The 15831-nt window shown below is 43.6% G+C and overlaps 1 protein-coding gene across 1 annotated transcript in view; it reads right to left on the bottom strand.

Moving 5' to 3' along the window:
* Positions 1 to 15831, bottom strand: part of Sp1 (Sp1 transcription factor) — a 33039-nt gene that overhangs the window by 16926 nt on the left and 282 nt on the right. The window contains exons 2-3 of the mRNA XM_036208255.1: positions 14469 to 14629; positions 12686 to 14198 (exon numbers count right to left, since the gene is read on the bottom strand). Of these exons, the coding sequence (XP_036064148.1) occupies positions 12686 to 14198; positions 14469 to 14629 (1674 nt within the window). The remainder of the gene's footprint in view (positions 1 to 12685; positions 14199 to 14468; positions 14630 to 15831) is intronic.

Genomic DNA, 15831 nt, shown 5'->3' with positions numbered 1-15831 from the left:
CTGGGTTCCGCCCTCAGCTCAAAAATAAACAAACAAACAAACAAACAGATAGATAAAGAAAGAAAGAAAGAAAAATCCAATTATCCAACTACACAAGAAAACCTTTGACCATCCACGCCGGGAATAGAATAGTGGAACATGGCTGTACTCTCAGCACTAGCAGGCAGATGCAGGACAACAGAGGAAATTGAGGCCAGCCTGGGCTATAAAGTGAGATCCTGTCATGTACATGCACACAAACATAGTTTAATTGGTGACTGTGATGGGAAGCCTTAGTTTTCCCCTCCCCTTTATATTTTCTGTGATTTCTATATGTAGTTTAGACTATGTAACTCTCTTTGGTATAGTATCATTTCTTCCCCCCACCCACCCCTGGAGATCTAAAACTGCCTCTGAAATTGGGTAGTTTTCCATAGAGCTAAGCAATTAGTAAAACAGTGTCAATGGCTTTCCCCACTAGATGTCACTGTGACTATTATACTACCCTTCTCCACAGGCTTAAGACAAAAAGGAGAAAAGAGAAAGGGCCTGCACAAATTTTAGGAATATAGAAAGTATTTTGGAAGTTACTCCATCAAATCTAAATATTAATTTCAATTTTGGTTATGTTCCCAACTAAGGCTTGAATTTTCTCATCCATCATGAATCAAAGGGTAAGGAAAGTCACGATGCTGAATGCCTATAATTCCAGCACTCAGACAGTGCAGTGGCAGAAATATGGTCAGTCTTGAGGTCTCTGTCGCATAATGAATTCAATGACAGCCTGAGCTACACAGATAGTGTCATTAAAAAATAAATAAATAAAATAAAATAAAATAAAAAACAAAGCAAAAACCTGGCTCAACTTCCCAACTGCTAGGATTACAGGCATGAGCTACCATTCCTGGCTACTGTGTACTTTCAGCATCAATCCATTCTCAATCACAACAGCAGCACAATAGTAGTCAAAGCCAGGTGCGGTGACACAAGCCTTTACTCCCAGCACTCAAGAGGCAGAGGCAGGTAGGATCTCTGTGAGTTCAAGACCACTCTTGTCTACATAGCAAGTTCTGGGACAACCAAAACTAGGTAGAAAAACCCTGTCTCAAAAAACTATAAAAAAAAAAAAAAAAGGTGGGGGGACACTGGAGAGATGGCTCACAGCTTAAGAGCACTGGCTGTTCTTGCAGAGATCCTCAGTTCTATTCCCAGCAACCACATGGTGGCTCACAGCCATCTATAATGAGATCTGACACCCTCTTCTGGCATACAGGCAGTACACTGTATACATAATAAATAAATCTTTTAAAAATAATAACAACAACAACAATAATAATAATTAATAAAACTATTTCCATTACTGAAGAGACGGAGCAAGAGGATAACCAATGAGTGAAGCCAGTCTGGACTACATAATAAAATGCTGCCTCGAAAATAAATACACGCTGGGCAGTAGTAGCACACACCTTTAATCCCAGCACTCCCCAGGCAGAGCCAGGCAGATCTTTGTAAGTTTAAGGCCTGCTTAGTCTACAGAGCCAGATCCAGGAAAGGCACAAAGCTACACAGAGAAACCCTGTCTCGAAAAAACCATAAATAAACAAACAAACAGCAGCTAGAGAGATGACTCAGTGGTTAAGAGCACTGACTGTCCTTCCAGAGGATCACAAGTTCAATTCCCAGTACCCACATAACAGCTCACAGTTGTCTGTAACTCCAGTTCCAGGGGACCTATCAACCTCACCCAGACATAAATGCAGGCAAAACACCAATGCACATAAAATAAAAATAAAAACATTTTAAAAAATGAAATAAAGCTGGGCAGTGATGACGCACACCTTTAACCCCAGCATTCAGGAGGCAGAGTGGATCTCTGTGAGTTAGAGGTCAGTCTGGTCTACAAAGATAGATCTAGGACAGGCACCAAAGCTACACAGAGAAATTCTGTCTCAAAAACCCAAATAATAAATAAATGGATAGATAAGTAAATAAACAAACAAATAAATAAATAAAGATAAATAAATACAGAAATAACCTTTCAAGCCAGGTGATCTAGGTTTCACTGACAACCTCCAGCATGTTAGATAGTAGCTATAGCAAGTAGGCTTGCTGAACCAAAATTTAGGGGCTAAAGAGATGGTTAAGGGGGTTGGGGATTTAGCTCAGTGGTAGAGCACTTGCCTAGCAAGCGCAAGGCCCCGGGTTTGGTCCTCAGCTCTGGCAAAAAAAAAAAAAAAGAAAAAAAAAAAAAAAAGAGAGATCGTTAAGAACACTGACTTTTCTTCCAGAGGACTCAGGCTAGATTCCAAGCACTTACATGGTGTCTTATAACTTTCAACTATCTTTTAAATCCAGTTTAGGGGATCTGCCAACCTCTACGGCTTCTGTGGACATAATAAGCACACAGTACAGAGACATACATAACAAAATTTGAGCTGGGCGGTGGTGGCACATGCCTGTAATCCCAGCACTCGGGAGGCAGAGGCAGGTGGATCTCTGTGAGTTCGAGGCCAGCCTGGTCTCAAAAAAAGCGAGTTCCAGGAAAGGCGCAAAGATACACAGAGAAACCCTGTCTCGAAAAACCAAAAATAAATAAATAAATAAATTGTTTTTAAATTAAATCTTTTTAAAATTATTTTTAAAAACTTTTTTGCCAGGAGGTAGTGGTGCACACCTTTAATCCCAGCACTCAGGAGGCAGAAGTTGGTGGATTTCTGTGAGTTTGAGGCCAGCCTGGTCTACAGAGCTAGTTTCAGGACAGCTCTAAGTTAGTCTGGACTATAGCATAATATCCAGTCTCAAAAACAACAATAAACACTCAGTGTAGTGATATATACCTATAACCTGTGGAGATATATACTTGGGAGATAGGAGCAGGCAGATCAAGAGTTCAAGGTCATCCTTTGCTACATCTCAACAACAGACTATGAGACAGCCTCAAAAATTAGGAAAAAGGAGACTTGAAGGCAATATCCAGAATCACATGGGACAGATTAAGAACAATAAGCTAAATTAACAATAGCTTCTCAGAGAAAAAATAAGAAAGGCAGTCAGAGGTTGGTCTGCAGAGAGATTACCTAGCATACATTAAGTCCTGAGTTTTGACCCTCAGTACTGCATAAATTGGGTACAGCAGTAGACATTTATAAACTCAGCACTGAGTAGGTAATAGAAGAATATCAGAAATTTAAGGTCCCAGGGGCTAGAAAGATAGCTCAAAAGGTAAGAATGATTGTTAGATAAACATAAGTAACTGAGCTCAACTCTCCAGTACCCATATGACAGCTGAGCAAGACTACACAATATTTATGTAGTCCCAGCACTGAGGGAGGCGGGCAGAAGCAGGCAGATCCTAGAAATAAAATGGCCAGCCAGCCAGCTTAGCTGAAAATATGAATTTCTAGTTCAGAGAGAGACCGTCTCAATCAAGGCAACAGCGCTGATAGAGATAAAGACACCTGAGGTCTTGTTAGGACCTCTGCATGCAGGCACGTGAGTGCAGGTTCACTTAACACAAAGTTCAAGACCTTTATCAGCTACATGGTGAGTTTAAGGCTAGTCTGGACTTTGTGAAAGAAATAAAATAATATAATATAATATAAAGAGTCAAAGGCAAGAGACATGGCTCTATAGTTAAGAATACTGGCTGCTCTTCCAGAAGACCTGGATTCAATTCCCACACGGCAGCTCACAACCATCTGAAACTCCAGTTCTGAGGGATCTGACATCTTTTGGCTTCTGTGCACTTCAGGCATGTAAGTACACAGACATACATGCAGGCAAAACACATCTATACACATTTCAAAAAAAAGGAAACAAAGCTAGACAGTGGTGGTATACACCTTTAATCCCAACACTCAGGAGACAAAGGCAAGCGGAACACTGAGTTAGAGGCCAGCCTGGTCTACAGAGTGAGTTCCAAACACATATGTGGCATATAGGCACACATGCAGGCAAAACACTCATACATATAAAATAATAAAAATAAATCTTAAAAAAAAAGTTACCTAGGTATTTCCTGTTTTAAAAAACAACTTCAAAGTAATTCAGCTATCATTTCTTTTGCACAGAGGTAAGAAGGCAGGCACACAAAAATTAGATATGCAAATCCAAACTTGTATAACAAGTAATACCACTCAGCCTTAAAAATAGGGATGCACATGTAAAAAAAAAAAAAAAAAAAGTTAAAATCCAGATTTGCAACCAATTCTCCAAGTTCACTTAAAAGCTTTCTACAAGAGGGGCTGGAGAGATGGCTCAGGTTAAGTACACCGGCTGCTCTTCCAGAGGTCCTGAGTTCAATTCCCAGCACCCACATGGTGGCTCACAACCATCTGTAATGAGATCTCGCAACCCTCTTCTGTACACATAATAAATAAATAAATCTTAAAAAAAATTTTTTTTAAATAAAAAAAAAATTAAAAAAAGCTTTCTACAGGGGGTTTGGAGAGACAGCTCTATGGTTAAGAGCACTGGCAGCTCTTCTAGAGGATCTGGGTTCTCAGCACCCATATAGCAGCTCACAACTCTACAACTCCAGTTCCAGGGAACCTGACACCCTCACACAGACATATAAAACACTTGTGCACATAAAGTAAAAATAAATAAATCATTTTTTTTAAGAAGAAAAAGCTTTACACAGAAACAGTTTTCACTGGGTGTTGAGGTCACACCCATAATCACAGCAACTTGAGAAGTAGAGGCTGTAGGATCAGGCTTTGAAGTTCAACCTCTCACTACACAGCTAGAGGCCAGCAGGGTTTTGTTTAGTTTTGTTGTGGTTGAAAACTGGCTGGTCTTTAACTAACAACTCAACTGAAGATGATTTTTTTTGTTTTTGTTTTTGTTTTTGTTTTTCGAGACAGGGTTTCTCTGTGTAGCTTTGCGCCTTTCCTGGAATTCACTTGGTAGCCCAGGCTAGCCTCGAACTCAGAGATCTGCCTGGCTCTGCCTCCCGAGTGCTGGGATTAAAGGCGTGTGCCATCACCACCCTCCTGCATCCCAAGTGTTTTGGGTTGAAGGCTGGTGCTACCATATCCCTACTCAGTTACTTGAGTTAAAATGGCCACACTGCATGCATAAGGCAGCATGACTTAACAATGTCATTTAGAAAAAGCCATTGGAATGAACAGATAGGAACAACTGAAATAAAGACTGTCTTCTCATATTCCACTGAGTTTGAAAGCAATAAAAATAATTAGATTTGCTGGGCGGTGGTGGCACACACCTGTAATCCCAGCACTTCTGAGGCAGAGGCATGTGGATCTCTGTGAGTTCGAGGCCAACCTGGTCTACAGAGCTAGTCCAGGACAGACTCCAAAGCTACAGAGAAACCCTGTCTCGAAACACCACCACCCCTCCAAAAAAAGGTGTACTATTAGAAGAAAAGATTCAGAAACATGTTTCATTTGATAAACTGTATTTTTATTTATTTATTTATTTATTTGGTTTCTCTGTAGCTTTGTACCTGCCTCTGCCTCCTGAATGCTGGGATTATAGGCGAGCGACACCACCCGCCCGGCAAACTATATTATCTTAAAATAGAAATATTTCTCTGGGAAGGAGAGATGGCTCAGAGGTCAAGAGCACTGGCTGTTCTTGCAGAGGTCCTGAGTTCAATTCCCAGCAACCACATGGTGGCTTACAACCATCTGTAATGAGATCTGGTACCCTCTTCTGGCCTGCAGTCATACATGACGTACACATAATAAATAAATCTTTAAAGAAAAAAATATTTGGGGTTGGGGATTTAGTTCAGTGGTAGAGCGCTTGCCTAGCAAGTGCAAGGCCCTGGGTTCGATCCTCAGCTCCACATATAAAAAAAAGAAAAACCATTTCTCATGACTTTTTGCAGATGCTAAATTCTGGCTGATTGTGGATGCTCATTTCTGTAATCATAACACTCATTGGCTGAGGCATGAGGATTGCCACAAGTCTGAAGCCAGCCTGGACTGCATAATGAGTCTCAAGCCAGTCTAAGCAACAAATAAGACTAAATCTCTGAAAAAAAAAAAAAATTGAAGACATTTTTACAATCTAAACAATGACTTCTAATGTTCACATGCACTAGTCGAAAACACAACTTGTTTTTTTAACATATTAGGTCTCAGCAATCTGACCCCAACTTTAGTGAGACTGCTGGTAAACCAATCCCAGTATCACATTCAACGTAACTGTAAGACAAAACATTTTCCTAACGCCAATAAAACTTAGCAGATGTAGAATTTTTATTTTTAGTGCCTGAAATTTTCTTCATGAGTGAATTATAGACATCAAGATAATCTGTTCTATTCTCATGCCAAAGCCCAACCCTGCATTCTCTATTAGAACTCCCAAGGAGTCAACCAAACTCAATTAATTGTTCAAAGCTGCCCCCATGCACACCCAAGGAGGCAAGTTTTCAGTGTTTGACAGAGGCTGAGAGGGGAGATATTTGAAAATTAAGACTACAAAATAAGAGAAAAGGTTACTGCTAAAAAGACAAAGGTGTTGATTAAGATAGAAAAAGGACATAATTATTTAAAAACAAACAAGCCAAAAAAACAAAAAACAACTCTAGGAACTTAGTATCATTTCATTTTTGGAAACTAACCTCAGTTAACAGGTGGTCCCTTCCCCTCACTACCACCCACCAGGAGCAAAGCCTGAAAAACATGGGACACAGAAGTATGGGGTTTATCTCGGTTCTAGATTTATGCCTTTGCTTGTGTATTCAGCACAAAAGTAAAGAGTAAAAATCAACAAGAAACCTTAAACCTTAAAAGTATCTTTTACGTTAAATGTAAACAAACTAAATGAATGAGCATGAAGAACACTATAGTCTACAGTCTGTCTCTCACTCACTTTGTTTTTCAAGACAGGGTTTCTCTCTGTGTAGCTTTGGCTGTCCTAGAATTCACTCTGTAGACCAGACTGGCTTCAAACTCACAGAGATCGCCCGCCTCTGCCTCTCCAGTGCCAGGATTAAAGGTGTGTGCCACCACAGTCCGGCTTTTTCTTTTCTTTCTTTCTTTTTGTTTTTTGTTGTTTTGTTTGTTTGTTTGTTTTTCTAGACAGGGTTTCTCTGTGTAGCTTTGGTATCTGTCCTGGAACTCATTCTGTTGCCCAGGTTGGCCTTGAACTCACAGAAACTCACCTGCCTCTACCTTCAAAGTGCTGGGATTAAAGGCATGCAGCAGCAGCACCACCACCACCACCACCACCACCCCATCCCCGGCTGGCTTTTTCTCTTTTAAGAACAGTTTGTTGCCCTGGCTGGCTTGGTGCATATAGCTCCAGGTTGACCTCCAACTGAAAGATCAGCCTGCCTATGACTGTAATTAAAGGTCTGAGTCACCAAACTTGGCCCAAAGCTCTAGTTTCTAAGGCTACCTCATCTTAGAACATTAAAATTGTTTCACAGGTTGAAAGTATTGTTAATGTTTGAGTTAAGTACATAAGTAATACTGTATCAGAAGAGGGTAAAATATTTTGTAACAATTAAACAGCTGGAAGTTCTAAGTCTCCAGGGAACTGTATCTTTAATTAAAGATAAAATCTAGCCAAGCAGTGGTGGTGCACCACTTTAATCCCATTGTGAGGCAGAGGCAGGAGGATCTCTGTGAGTTTGAGGCCAGCCTGGGCTATAGAGTGAGTTCTAGGAAATGCTCCAAAGCTACACAGAGAAACCCCGTCTCAAAAAGCCAAAAAGGGTTTGGGGATTTAGCTCAGTGGAAGAGTATTCTAACAAGCACAAGGCCCTGGATTTGATCCTCAGCTCAAACAAACAAACAAACAAACAAGCATGTTAAGCCGGGCAGTGGTGGCGCATGCCCTTAACCCCAGCACTCGGGAGGCAGAGCCAGGTGGATCTCTGTGAGTTCGAGGCCAACCTGGGCTACCAAGTGAGTCCTAGGAAAGGCGAAAAGCTACACAGAGAAACCCTGTCTCGAAAAACAAAAAACAAAACAAACAAACAAAAAAAAGTATGTTAATGAAGAAAACAATCTTACTTTAAAAAATGACTTTTCCAGTTCAACCAGATGGCTCCTCAGTAAAGGTGCTTGTGGAGCAAAAGCCTAGCCACCTGAGTTCAACACCTGGAGCTTATTTACAGGTGAAAAAGAATCAATCCATGAAGCTGTCCTGGCTCCAGTCATCTGCACACACAAATTTCTCTTTTTTTAAGGTTTCAGTGTCTCATTCTCTTATTTGTTAATGTCAAACTGCTGATAGATTACATAAACCATGCATTTTCTGGAGTTCAAGATCATCAATAACAACTAGGTAGCTGTAACCTATTGATATATTAAATGGCAAAGTTCCCCCAAAGTATGATTTAGCAATGTAAATGCCTCATAACTGCTCTCTAGAGCCTAAAGTACAACAAACCTTTTAGAAACTGCAAAGATCCAACTAGCTGGAACTACAAACTAGCTGGAACAACTCCATGATCTTGCTCTCCTCTAAATATTGAATTCCTAAATAAAGCTCAAAAACAAGAGAAAACAAGCATGCTGGTATGGATTACCTACTGAGAGTCTCATTTTCGAGGCTGTTCAATTCAGCTTTTGTAAAACTTACCCTCATAAATTTTCAGCCTAGCAGTTCATAGTAGCACAAGCCTTTAATCCCAACACTCTGGATGCAGAGACAGGAGGAGTTTTTGAGTTCAAGGCCAGCCTGGTCTACATGGGGAAACCCTGTCTCAAAAATACAACAGTGGCACCTATAGTTCTAACTATTCAGGAGTTAAGGAAAGTTGAAGCAGGTGAATCACTTGAGCCTAATATTTGAGGCCACCCCAAGAAATGTAACAGTGAAAGCCTATGGGGGTGGGAGCAGTATGATCCTCTTAGTTATTAATGTTTCTGTTTTTGATTTTGGTTTCTCAAGACAAGGTTTTTCTGTGTAGCTGTAGCTGTCTTGGAACACTGTAAATCAGGCCTAGAACTCAGAGAGATCTGCCTGCCTTTGCCTCCCAAAGTGCTGGGATTAAAGGTGTTCGCTGCCACTGCCCGGCTTTTTCTGTGTATGTATTTTATTATAAATTAGTTCTAAGTGTTAGTGGCTCACACATGTAAATGAATGATGTTAGCCTGGGCTACAGAGTAAGACCCTGTGCCCTGCTGAGTGGTGGTGGCACACAACTTTAATCCCAACACCATGGAGGAAGAGGCAGGCAGAGCTCTGCGAGCTGGAGATCAGCCTCCTCTACAAAGGGAGCTACAGGACAGCCAGAGCTACACAGAGAAACCCTGTCTCGAAAAAACAAACAAAACAAAAACAAACCCCAAAGACCTCAAGTCCAATTTCCCCAAAATGTATTACCTCCATGTTGGTCTAAATGATAAATTTTTTAAAAACTTATTTTGAGGGGAGACAAGGAATCACTATGTAGCTCAAATTGGCACTGATAGAGAGACAGGATTTCTCTGTGTAGCTTTGCAACTTTCCTGGATCTTGCTCTGTAGTCCAGGCTGGCCTCGAACTCACAAAGATCCACCTGGCTCTGCCTCCTGAGTGCTGGGATTAAAGGCGTGTGCCACTACCGCCCGGCTGGCACTGATCCTCTTGCTCAACCTCCCCTTACAAGGATACACACCAGACTCACAATGTATTGTAAAATAACAAATTCTTAAAAAGCTTCATGTACAACTTTATGCCAGAAGAGGGCATTAGATCCCACTATGGATAGTTGTGAGCCACCATGTGGTTGCTGGGAATTGAACTCAGGACCTCTGGAAGAACAGCCACTGCTCTTAACTGCTTAGCCATCTCTTCACCCCCTTGTTAGTTTTCATAGGTTTTTTCTGTATTGTTTTTTGAGATAGGGCCTCCCTATATGGCCAGCAGCTGGTTGTCTTTGACTGATGTATATGTGTGTGTGTTTTGTTTTGTTTGTTTTGGCAGGGAAGTGTTGAGGCAGGATTTTTCTATGTAGCCCTGGCTGTCCTGGAACTCCCTCTGTAAATGAGGCTAGCCTCAAACTCAAGAGGTTCACCTGCCTCTGCCTCCCAAATGCTGGGAATAAAGAAAGGCATGTGGCTACCACTGCCTGGCAACTGTCTGGCCTTTGAACTCAGGATTCTCCTACTCAGTCTCCCAAGTAGTGGAATTACAAGAATGGGTCACCATAACTATATGGTCAACGATTACTCAGTTTGCACAGAAAGTAGCGTGTTAAAGACTAACTAGGAAAGTCAGGTATGCTGGTGCACACAGCTAATCCTAACACTGGGAGGCAGAGTTCAAGGTCAAGCTGGTCTACATAGTGTTCCAGGACTGGCCAAGGTTACTTAGTAAGATCCTGCCTCAAACAAAACAAAACAATACAAAAAAAAGAAACTCCTCTTGGTGAAAAATTTTCTAGGGCCTGGAGAGATGGCTCAGTGGTTAATAGCACTGGCTGCTTTTCCAGAGGACAAGTGTTTGGATCCCAGCACCCACACCAGGTGGCTCACAAATACCTGGAATTCCAGTCCTAGGGAATCTGATGACCCCTGCTAGCTTCCTGGGGGCACCCACTCATTCAAACTGCATAAACATACAGACAGAAACACATACTCATAAGTAAATTTTTAAAAAAAGAAAGAAAAGAAAGAAAAATCTTTCTGGAATTCATTAAGTAATTTCCCCCTCAATTATGAGTTACAACCCATGAGAAAACTGTTCAAGCTAAATCCTCACAATCTGGAACCTATGAGATCCGCACACCAGAAGAAGGCTATTGAGTTAAGTTTCCTGAACCAAGATGTGAGAAACTGCTTGCCTCCTGCTCCTGTCACTGAAGGAAGGAGATACTACCCACCCCAGTTACCATGCCTTTTCCACAAAATGTAGTATAGTCAACACATTTGATCACACAAAACTGTCAGCCAAAATAAACCTCTTCTTTAAAGGACAGAGGCAGGCTGATCTTCGTGAGTTCAAGGTCAGCCTGCTCTACACAGTGAGTTCCAGGACAAGCAAAAAAAAAAAAAAAAAAAAGTACTGGCTGCTCTTCCAGAGGAACCAGGTTTGACTCCTAGAACCCACCTGGCAGGCTAACTCTAATCCCAGGTTATTTGATGACTCCCTTTTCTGGCCTCCAAGAGCACCACATTACGTGGTCTATGGACATGCATGCAAAACACCCATACTCACAAAGAAAAAAAAATGAAATGGAGATAAGAAAGGCAACCCTAGAGATACAGAATAGTTTTACAATTTTTGATTCTGTGGTGGGACTGGTCATGGCAGCACATGCCTGTGATCCCAGCCTTCAGGAGAACTGACCAAATTCCAGGGTTACATACCTGAGACCTTACCTAAAAAAAAAAAAAAAAAAAAAAAAAGGAGCTGGGCAGTGGTGGCGCACCCCTGTAATCCCAGCACTCAGAAGGCAGAGGCAGGTGGATCTCTGTGAGTTAGCCTGGCCTACAAAGCAAGTTCCAGGACAGCCTCCAAAAGCTACAGAGAAACCTTGTCTCGAAAAACTAAAAAACAAAAACAAAAATTGGTATGGTCCTGAGATGAATCCAGAGTTCAGATACATGTTAACAAGCACTCTACCACTTAGCAAATTTAGTATTTCACATTCTATTTAGTTTAAATTTTATTTTTATTTTATGTGTATTAGTGTTTGCCTGAATGTCTGTACTCCACCTTCAACAGTGCTAGTAGGCCAGAAGAGGGGGGAGTTGGATCCCCTGGGACTGGAGTTGTCAGCTATCACATGGATGCTGAGAATTGAAGTCAGGTCCTTTGGAACAGCAGCCAGTGCTTTTAATTGCTGAACCATCCTTCTCTCCAATCCCAGTTTCACAATCTTTGTTTGTTTTGAGACAGGGTCTCTCTATATAGCCCTGCAACTGTGTAGATTAGGCTGGCTTTGAGCTCACAGAGATCCACCTGCCTCTCCCTCCTGAGTACTGGGATTAAAAGTGAGCACCTGGCCAGGGCAGTGGTGGCACACGCCTTTAATCCCAGCACTCAGGAGGCAGAGCCAGGCGGATCTCTGTGAGTTCCAGACCAGCCTGGGGCTACCAAGTGAATTCCTTGAAAGGCGCAAAACTACATAGAGAAACCCTGTCTCGAAAAACCAAAAAAAAAAAAAAAAAGTGAGCACCTTCAGGCCAGGATCCAGTTTTACATTCTTTTTTTGTTTTTGAGACAGGGTTTCTCTGTGTAACAGCTCTGGCTGGCCTGGAACTCACTTTGTAAACCAAGTTGTCCCCCAACTCCATGAGCTCTGCCTGCCTCTGCCTCCCAAATGCTGGAATTAAAGGCGTAAGCCACCTCCGTCTGACTGCCTTAGTTTTACATTCTTAAAAGGGTGTTTTTGAAAAACAAATTGCAAACCACGAGGCTAGAATGAAGGAGAGTCAGAAGGCCATATTTTCAATCCCTATCACGCTGGGTAAGGGGAAAACCCAAAAGAATATGAAATATGAATATATGTGGATCTCAAGGCCTAAAATATTTACTACCTGACCCTATGTAGAAAGCTCACCAAAGACCACAGGACATGGTCATACTCAGAAATGCTCCTTTCTCATCAGGTCAACTAAAAAAAAAAATTGCTATTGAATCAGTTTAAAATATCTTCAACAAAACATTTTACACTTGCCTGACTGATTAGTCCTTGACAAAACACCTCAGAAAGCTCTATTTCCTCCTTTAAATTCAACAGTTTCAGGGAAGTATTAGTTAGCTTGTAATAAATACAAAAGAATGGACATCTTACCTGGGGCATTGGCTATAGCCAAAGGCAGGCCTGGAAGCTGGTGCACCTGGATCCCTGAAGTGCCCAATGCACTGAGGTTAATGGTCTGGAGGCCTGGCATGGAGGAAAGTTGAGCAGCATTCACAGTGACTGTGCCGGCAGGAATGGAGGCAGCTGAGGCAATGGGTGTAAGAGTGGTATTGGTGCTGCTAGTCTGCCCCAATGAAACACCCTGCATAGGGGCCAAGGTGATTGTCTGGGCTTGTGGGTTCTGAACTTGAAGATTCTGCAGCTGAAGGGTCTGCCAGCTGACCTGTCCATTGGGTCCCACTGTTGGTGTCCGAATGATGATAGGACCAGAGTTTTGGACAGCCTGAAGCTGGAGGTTCTGAAGGGTTTCCTGGGAAATAGCTTGAGTTGTGAAGGTTTGCCCTGACAATGGTGCTGCTTGGAGGGCCTGAAGAGCTTGTCCCCCTTGAACTAGCTGAGGCTGAATAAGAATCTGTTGTTGCTGTGTCTGCTGACTCTGCTCTCCCTCTTTTTGCTGACTTCCTTGCAGGGAGCCTCCTGATGTCTGGTTCTGCTGGATGTTGAGAGAATCAGACCCTTGTAGCCCACCAACCCTCTGGGGTGTCTGGCCTTGAGAACTGGTCCCTGATGATCCGCTGGTGGTAAAGTTCATAATTCCCATGTTGCTGGTGGTAGTAGTTGTTGAGTAGCTATTGGCATTGGTGAAAAAGGAGCTGGAACTAGCTTGCGATGACGCCAAGCTGGCAGAACTGATGGAAGTCCCTGAGGTGACAGGCTGTGAGCCGCTCTCCTGGGATCCAGAACTGCTGATCGTGACTGCCTGAGAGCTGGGAGTCAAGGTAGCTGCAGAAACGCTGTTGACAGGTAGCAAGGTGATGTTCCCATTCAGGGCCACTGGTACATTGGTCACATACTGAGTCTGTCCTGAGAGCACATTATTAGCAAGGCCTTGAAGGGGGACAGCCTGCTGGAGTAGATTTGGCATAGCAGCAATTATGTTGCCCCCACTTCCTCTATTTGTGATGATCTGTTGGTTTGCACCCGGTATGATCTGTATTTGACCAGAACCATCCTGCTGCACTTGGGCCCCAGTGGCAGCGAACTGCAGCTGCTGCCCATCAACAGTCTGGAACTGTGGGATTACTTGATACTGAATGTTAGGCATTACTCCAGGTAGACCTGTCAGAACTTGCTGGTTTTGTAAATTGGGGGTAGCAGCCACAACGTACTGCCCACCAGAGACTGTGCGATTCTTGGAAGACTCACTGCCACTGCTGCCATTGGTACTGTTGCCGCTCTGTTCCTTTGAGGTAGGGGTAGCCCCAGAGGAGGAAGAGATGATCTGCCAGCCATTGGCACCCTGTGAAAGTTGTGTGGCTGTGAGGTCAAGTTCACCTGTGCCCCCTGACTGACTCGGACCCTGGGAGTTGTTGCTGTTCTCATTGGGTGACTCAATTCTGCTGCAGGTTGCTGCCAGCAGAGCCAAAGGAGATGGCTGGGATTCCTGGCCAGAAGAGAGGAGAGGAGTTAGTGCACCCAGTAGCAGGCCTAGGGGGCAGTATTCAACAGACAGACAGCAACAATGCAGGCACATAAAGAGCAAAATCCAGAAACAAAATGCTGACTGACTTTTGTGTATTGTTCCAACTCTCATATTTGGGGACCCTCTAGATCACCTATCTTTCTGTGTGTACTTCTCTTCTGTATTTTTTTCCCAGTGTATTTAAGGAATTTTCTAAGGATATCAACACCTTCCCCATCTTTGATCACTCACCTGCCCTCCTCCGCCACCACTGCTGCTGCTGCTGCCTGTGCTGCTGCTTCGAGTCTGAGAAAAGGCTGCACCACCACCATTACCGTTACCCCCATTACTGCCACCAATGCCTTTTTCTATCTTCACCACAGCTGTAACGTCATCCATGGAGTGATCCTGGTCTAAAAATAATTATAAAACAAGAATTTAAGTTAGTAGGAGGTTCAAACAAACAAACAAACAAACCTCCTAAGGTTTAAAGTAAGGCTTTGACAAGCATCAATGACTAATAGAATGGTTAAAAGCAGATTACAGAAAATAGGGCTGGATATGGTGACAGGCCTGAAATCCGAGAATTTGGAAGGAGATTAAGAAGAGCAAGAGTTTAGAGTAATTTTCAGCTACATAGTAAATTGGGATGCCAGCACCCCAGACACGCAGGACAGGCACATGGCTCAATGGTGTCCGAGATGGGCCACTATTTTCCCATGTACAAAATTAAAGCCAGAAATCACTCAAAAAGGGCTTTGGAAGCCGGGCATGGTGACTCACACCTGTAATCCCAGCACTTGGAAGGATGAGGTGGTGGTTCACCAGTTCTAGGTTTGCCTAGGCTACAAAGTGAGACCTGGTCTTAAACAAGAGTAATAGCACTTTTGAGAAAGGGAATTGGAGGGCAGTGTCTCAGGAATAATAAAAAGTTGCCCTTAGTGACGGCACTCTGTAATCCCATCACTCAGGAAAAAGGCAGGAGGATAGCTAAAAGTTGGAGGCAAGTCTGGTCTTCATAGTACCTTCCAAGCCAATGAGTACCACATAGACCTGTCTCAGAAGGAACAAACAAGCATTCTGGGAGGAAGAGGAGACCCAACACGTGGGTGGATGGAAAATGTGCTAAAATTACGATTAAGAGAGCTGGGGAAAGACCAAGTGTGAAAAGTAACAAAACAGAAAGGGAAAGAGAAAGAGCGCGTCCTCAGTACCTATGGGGAGACATCTGAGAACACAGGTAGGGGTCTAAAGTGGTCTAGGCTTGGAATCCAGGTTTGGGTCTGAGAGGGCGGGCCCTACAAGGAAGGGGCGGAATCGGGGTGAGGGGCGTGGAAAGGGCGGGTCAGATGGGGGAAGGGAAAAGTGCGGGGTGCGGGGGAGGGCCTGGGGCAGGCGGCGACCGGAGGGCGGACCGGAGAGGCGGTTGGCCCAGGCGGGGCCTGCACGGGTCGGGCCGCCCCCGCGGCGCCAGCCCCCGACGGGAGGAGCCTCAGGCGGCCGGCCGAGTAGTGGGGGGTAAGGCCCGTCCCCCGTGGCCGGGGCGGGCAGGGGGCGGGCGAGGCCACGCTGCCCCCTCCCCCGGGGCGGGCGGCCCATCCCCCTCCTCCTCCGA

Source organism: Onychomys torridus, chromosome 16 (genome assembly GCF_903995425.1).
Source record: "Onychomys torridus chromosome 16, mOncTor1.1, whole genome shotgun sequence".
Lineage (NCBI taxonomy): Eukaryota > Metazoa > Chordata > Mammalia > Rodentia > Cricetidae > Onychomys > Onychomys torridus.
The sequence above is the reverse complement of the archived record's forward strand: the minus strand, read 5'-3'. Positions and strand labels throughout refer to the sequence as shown.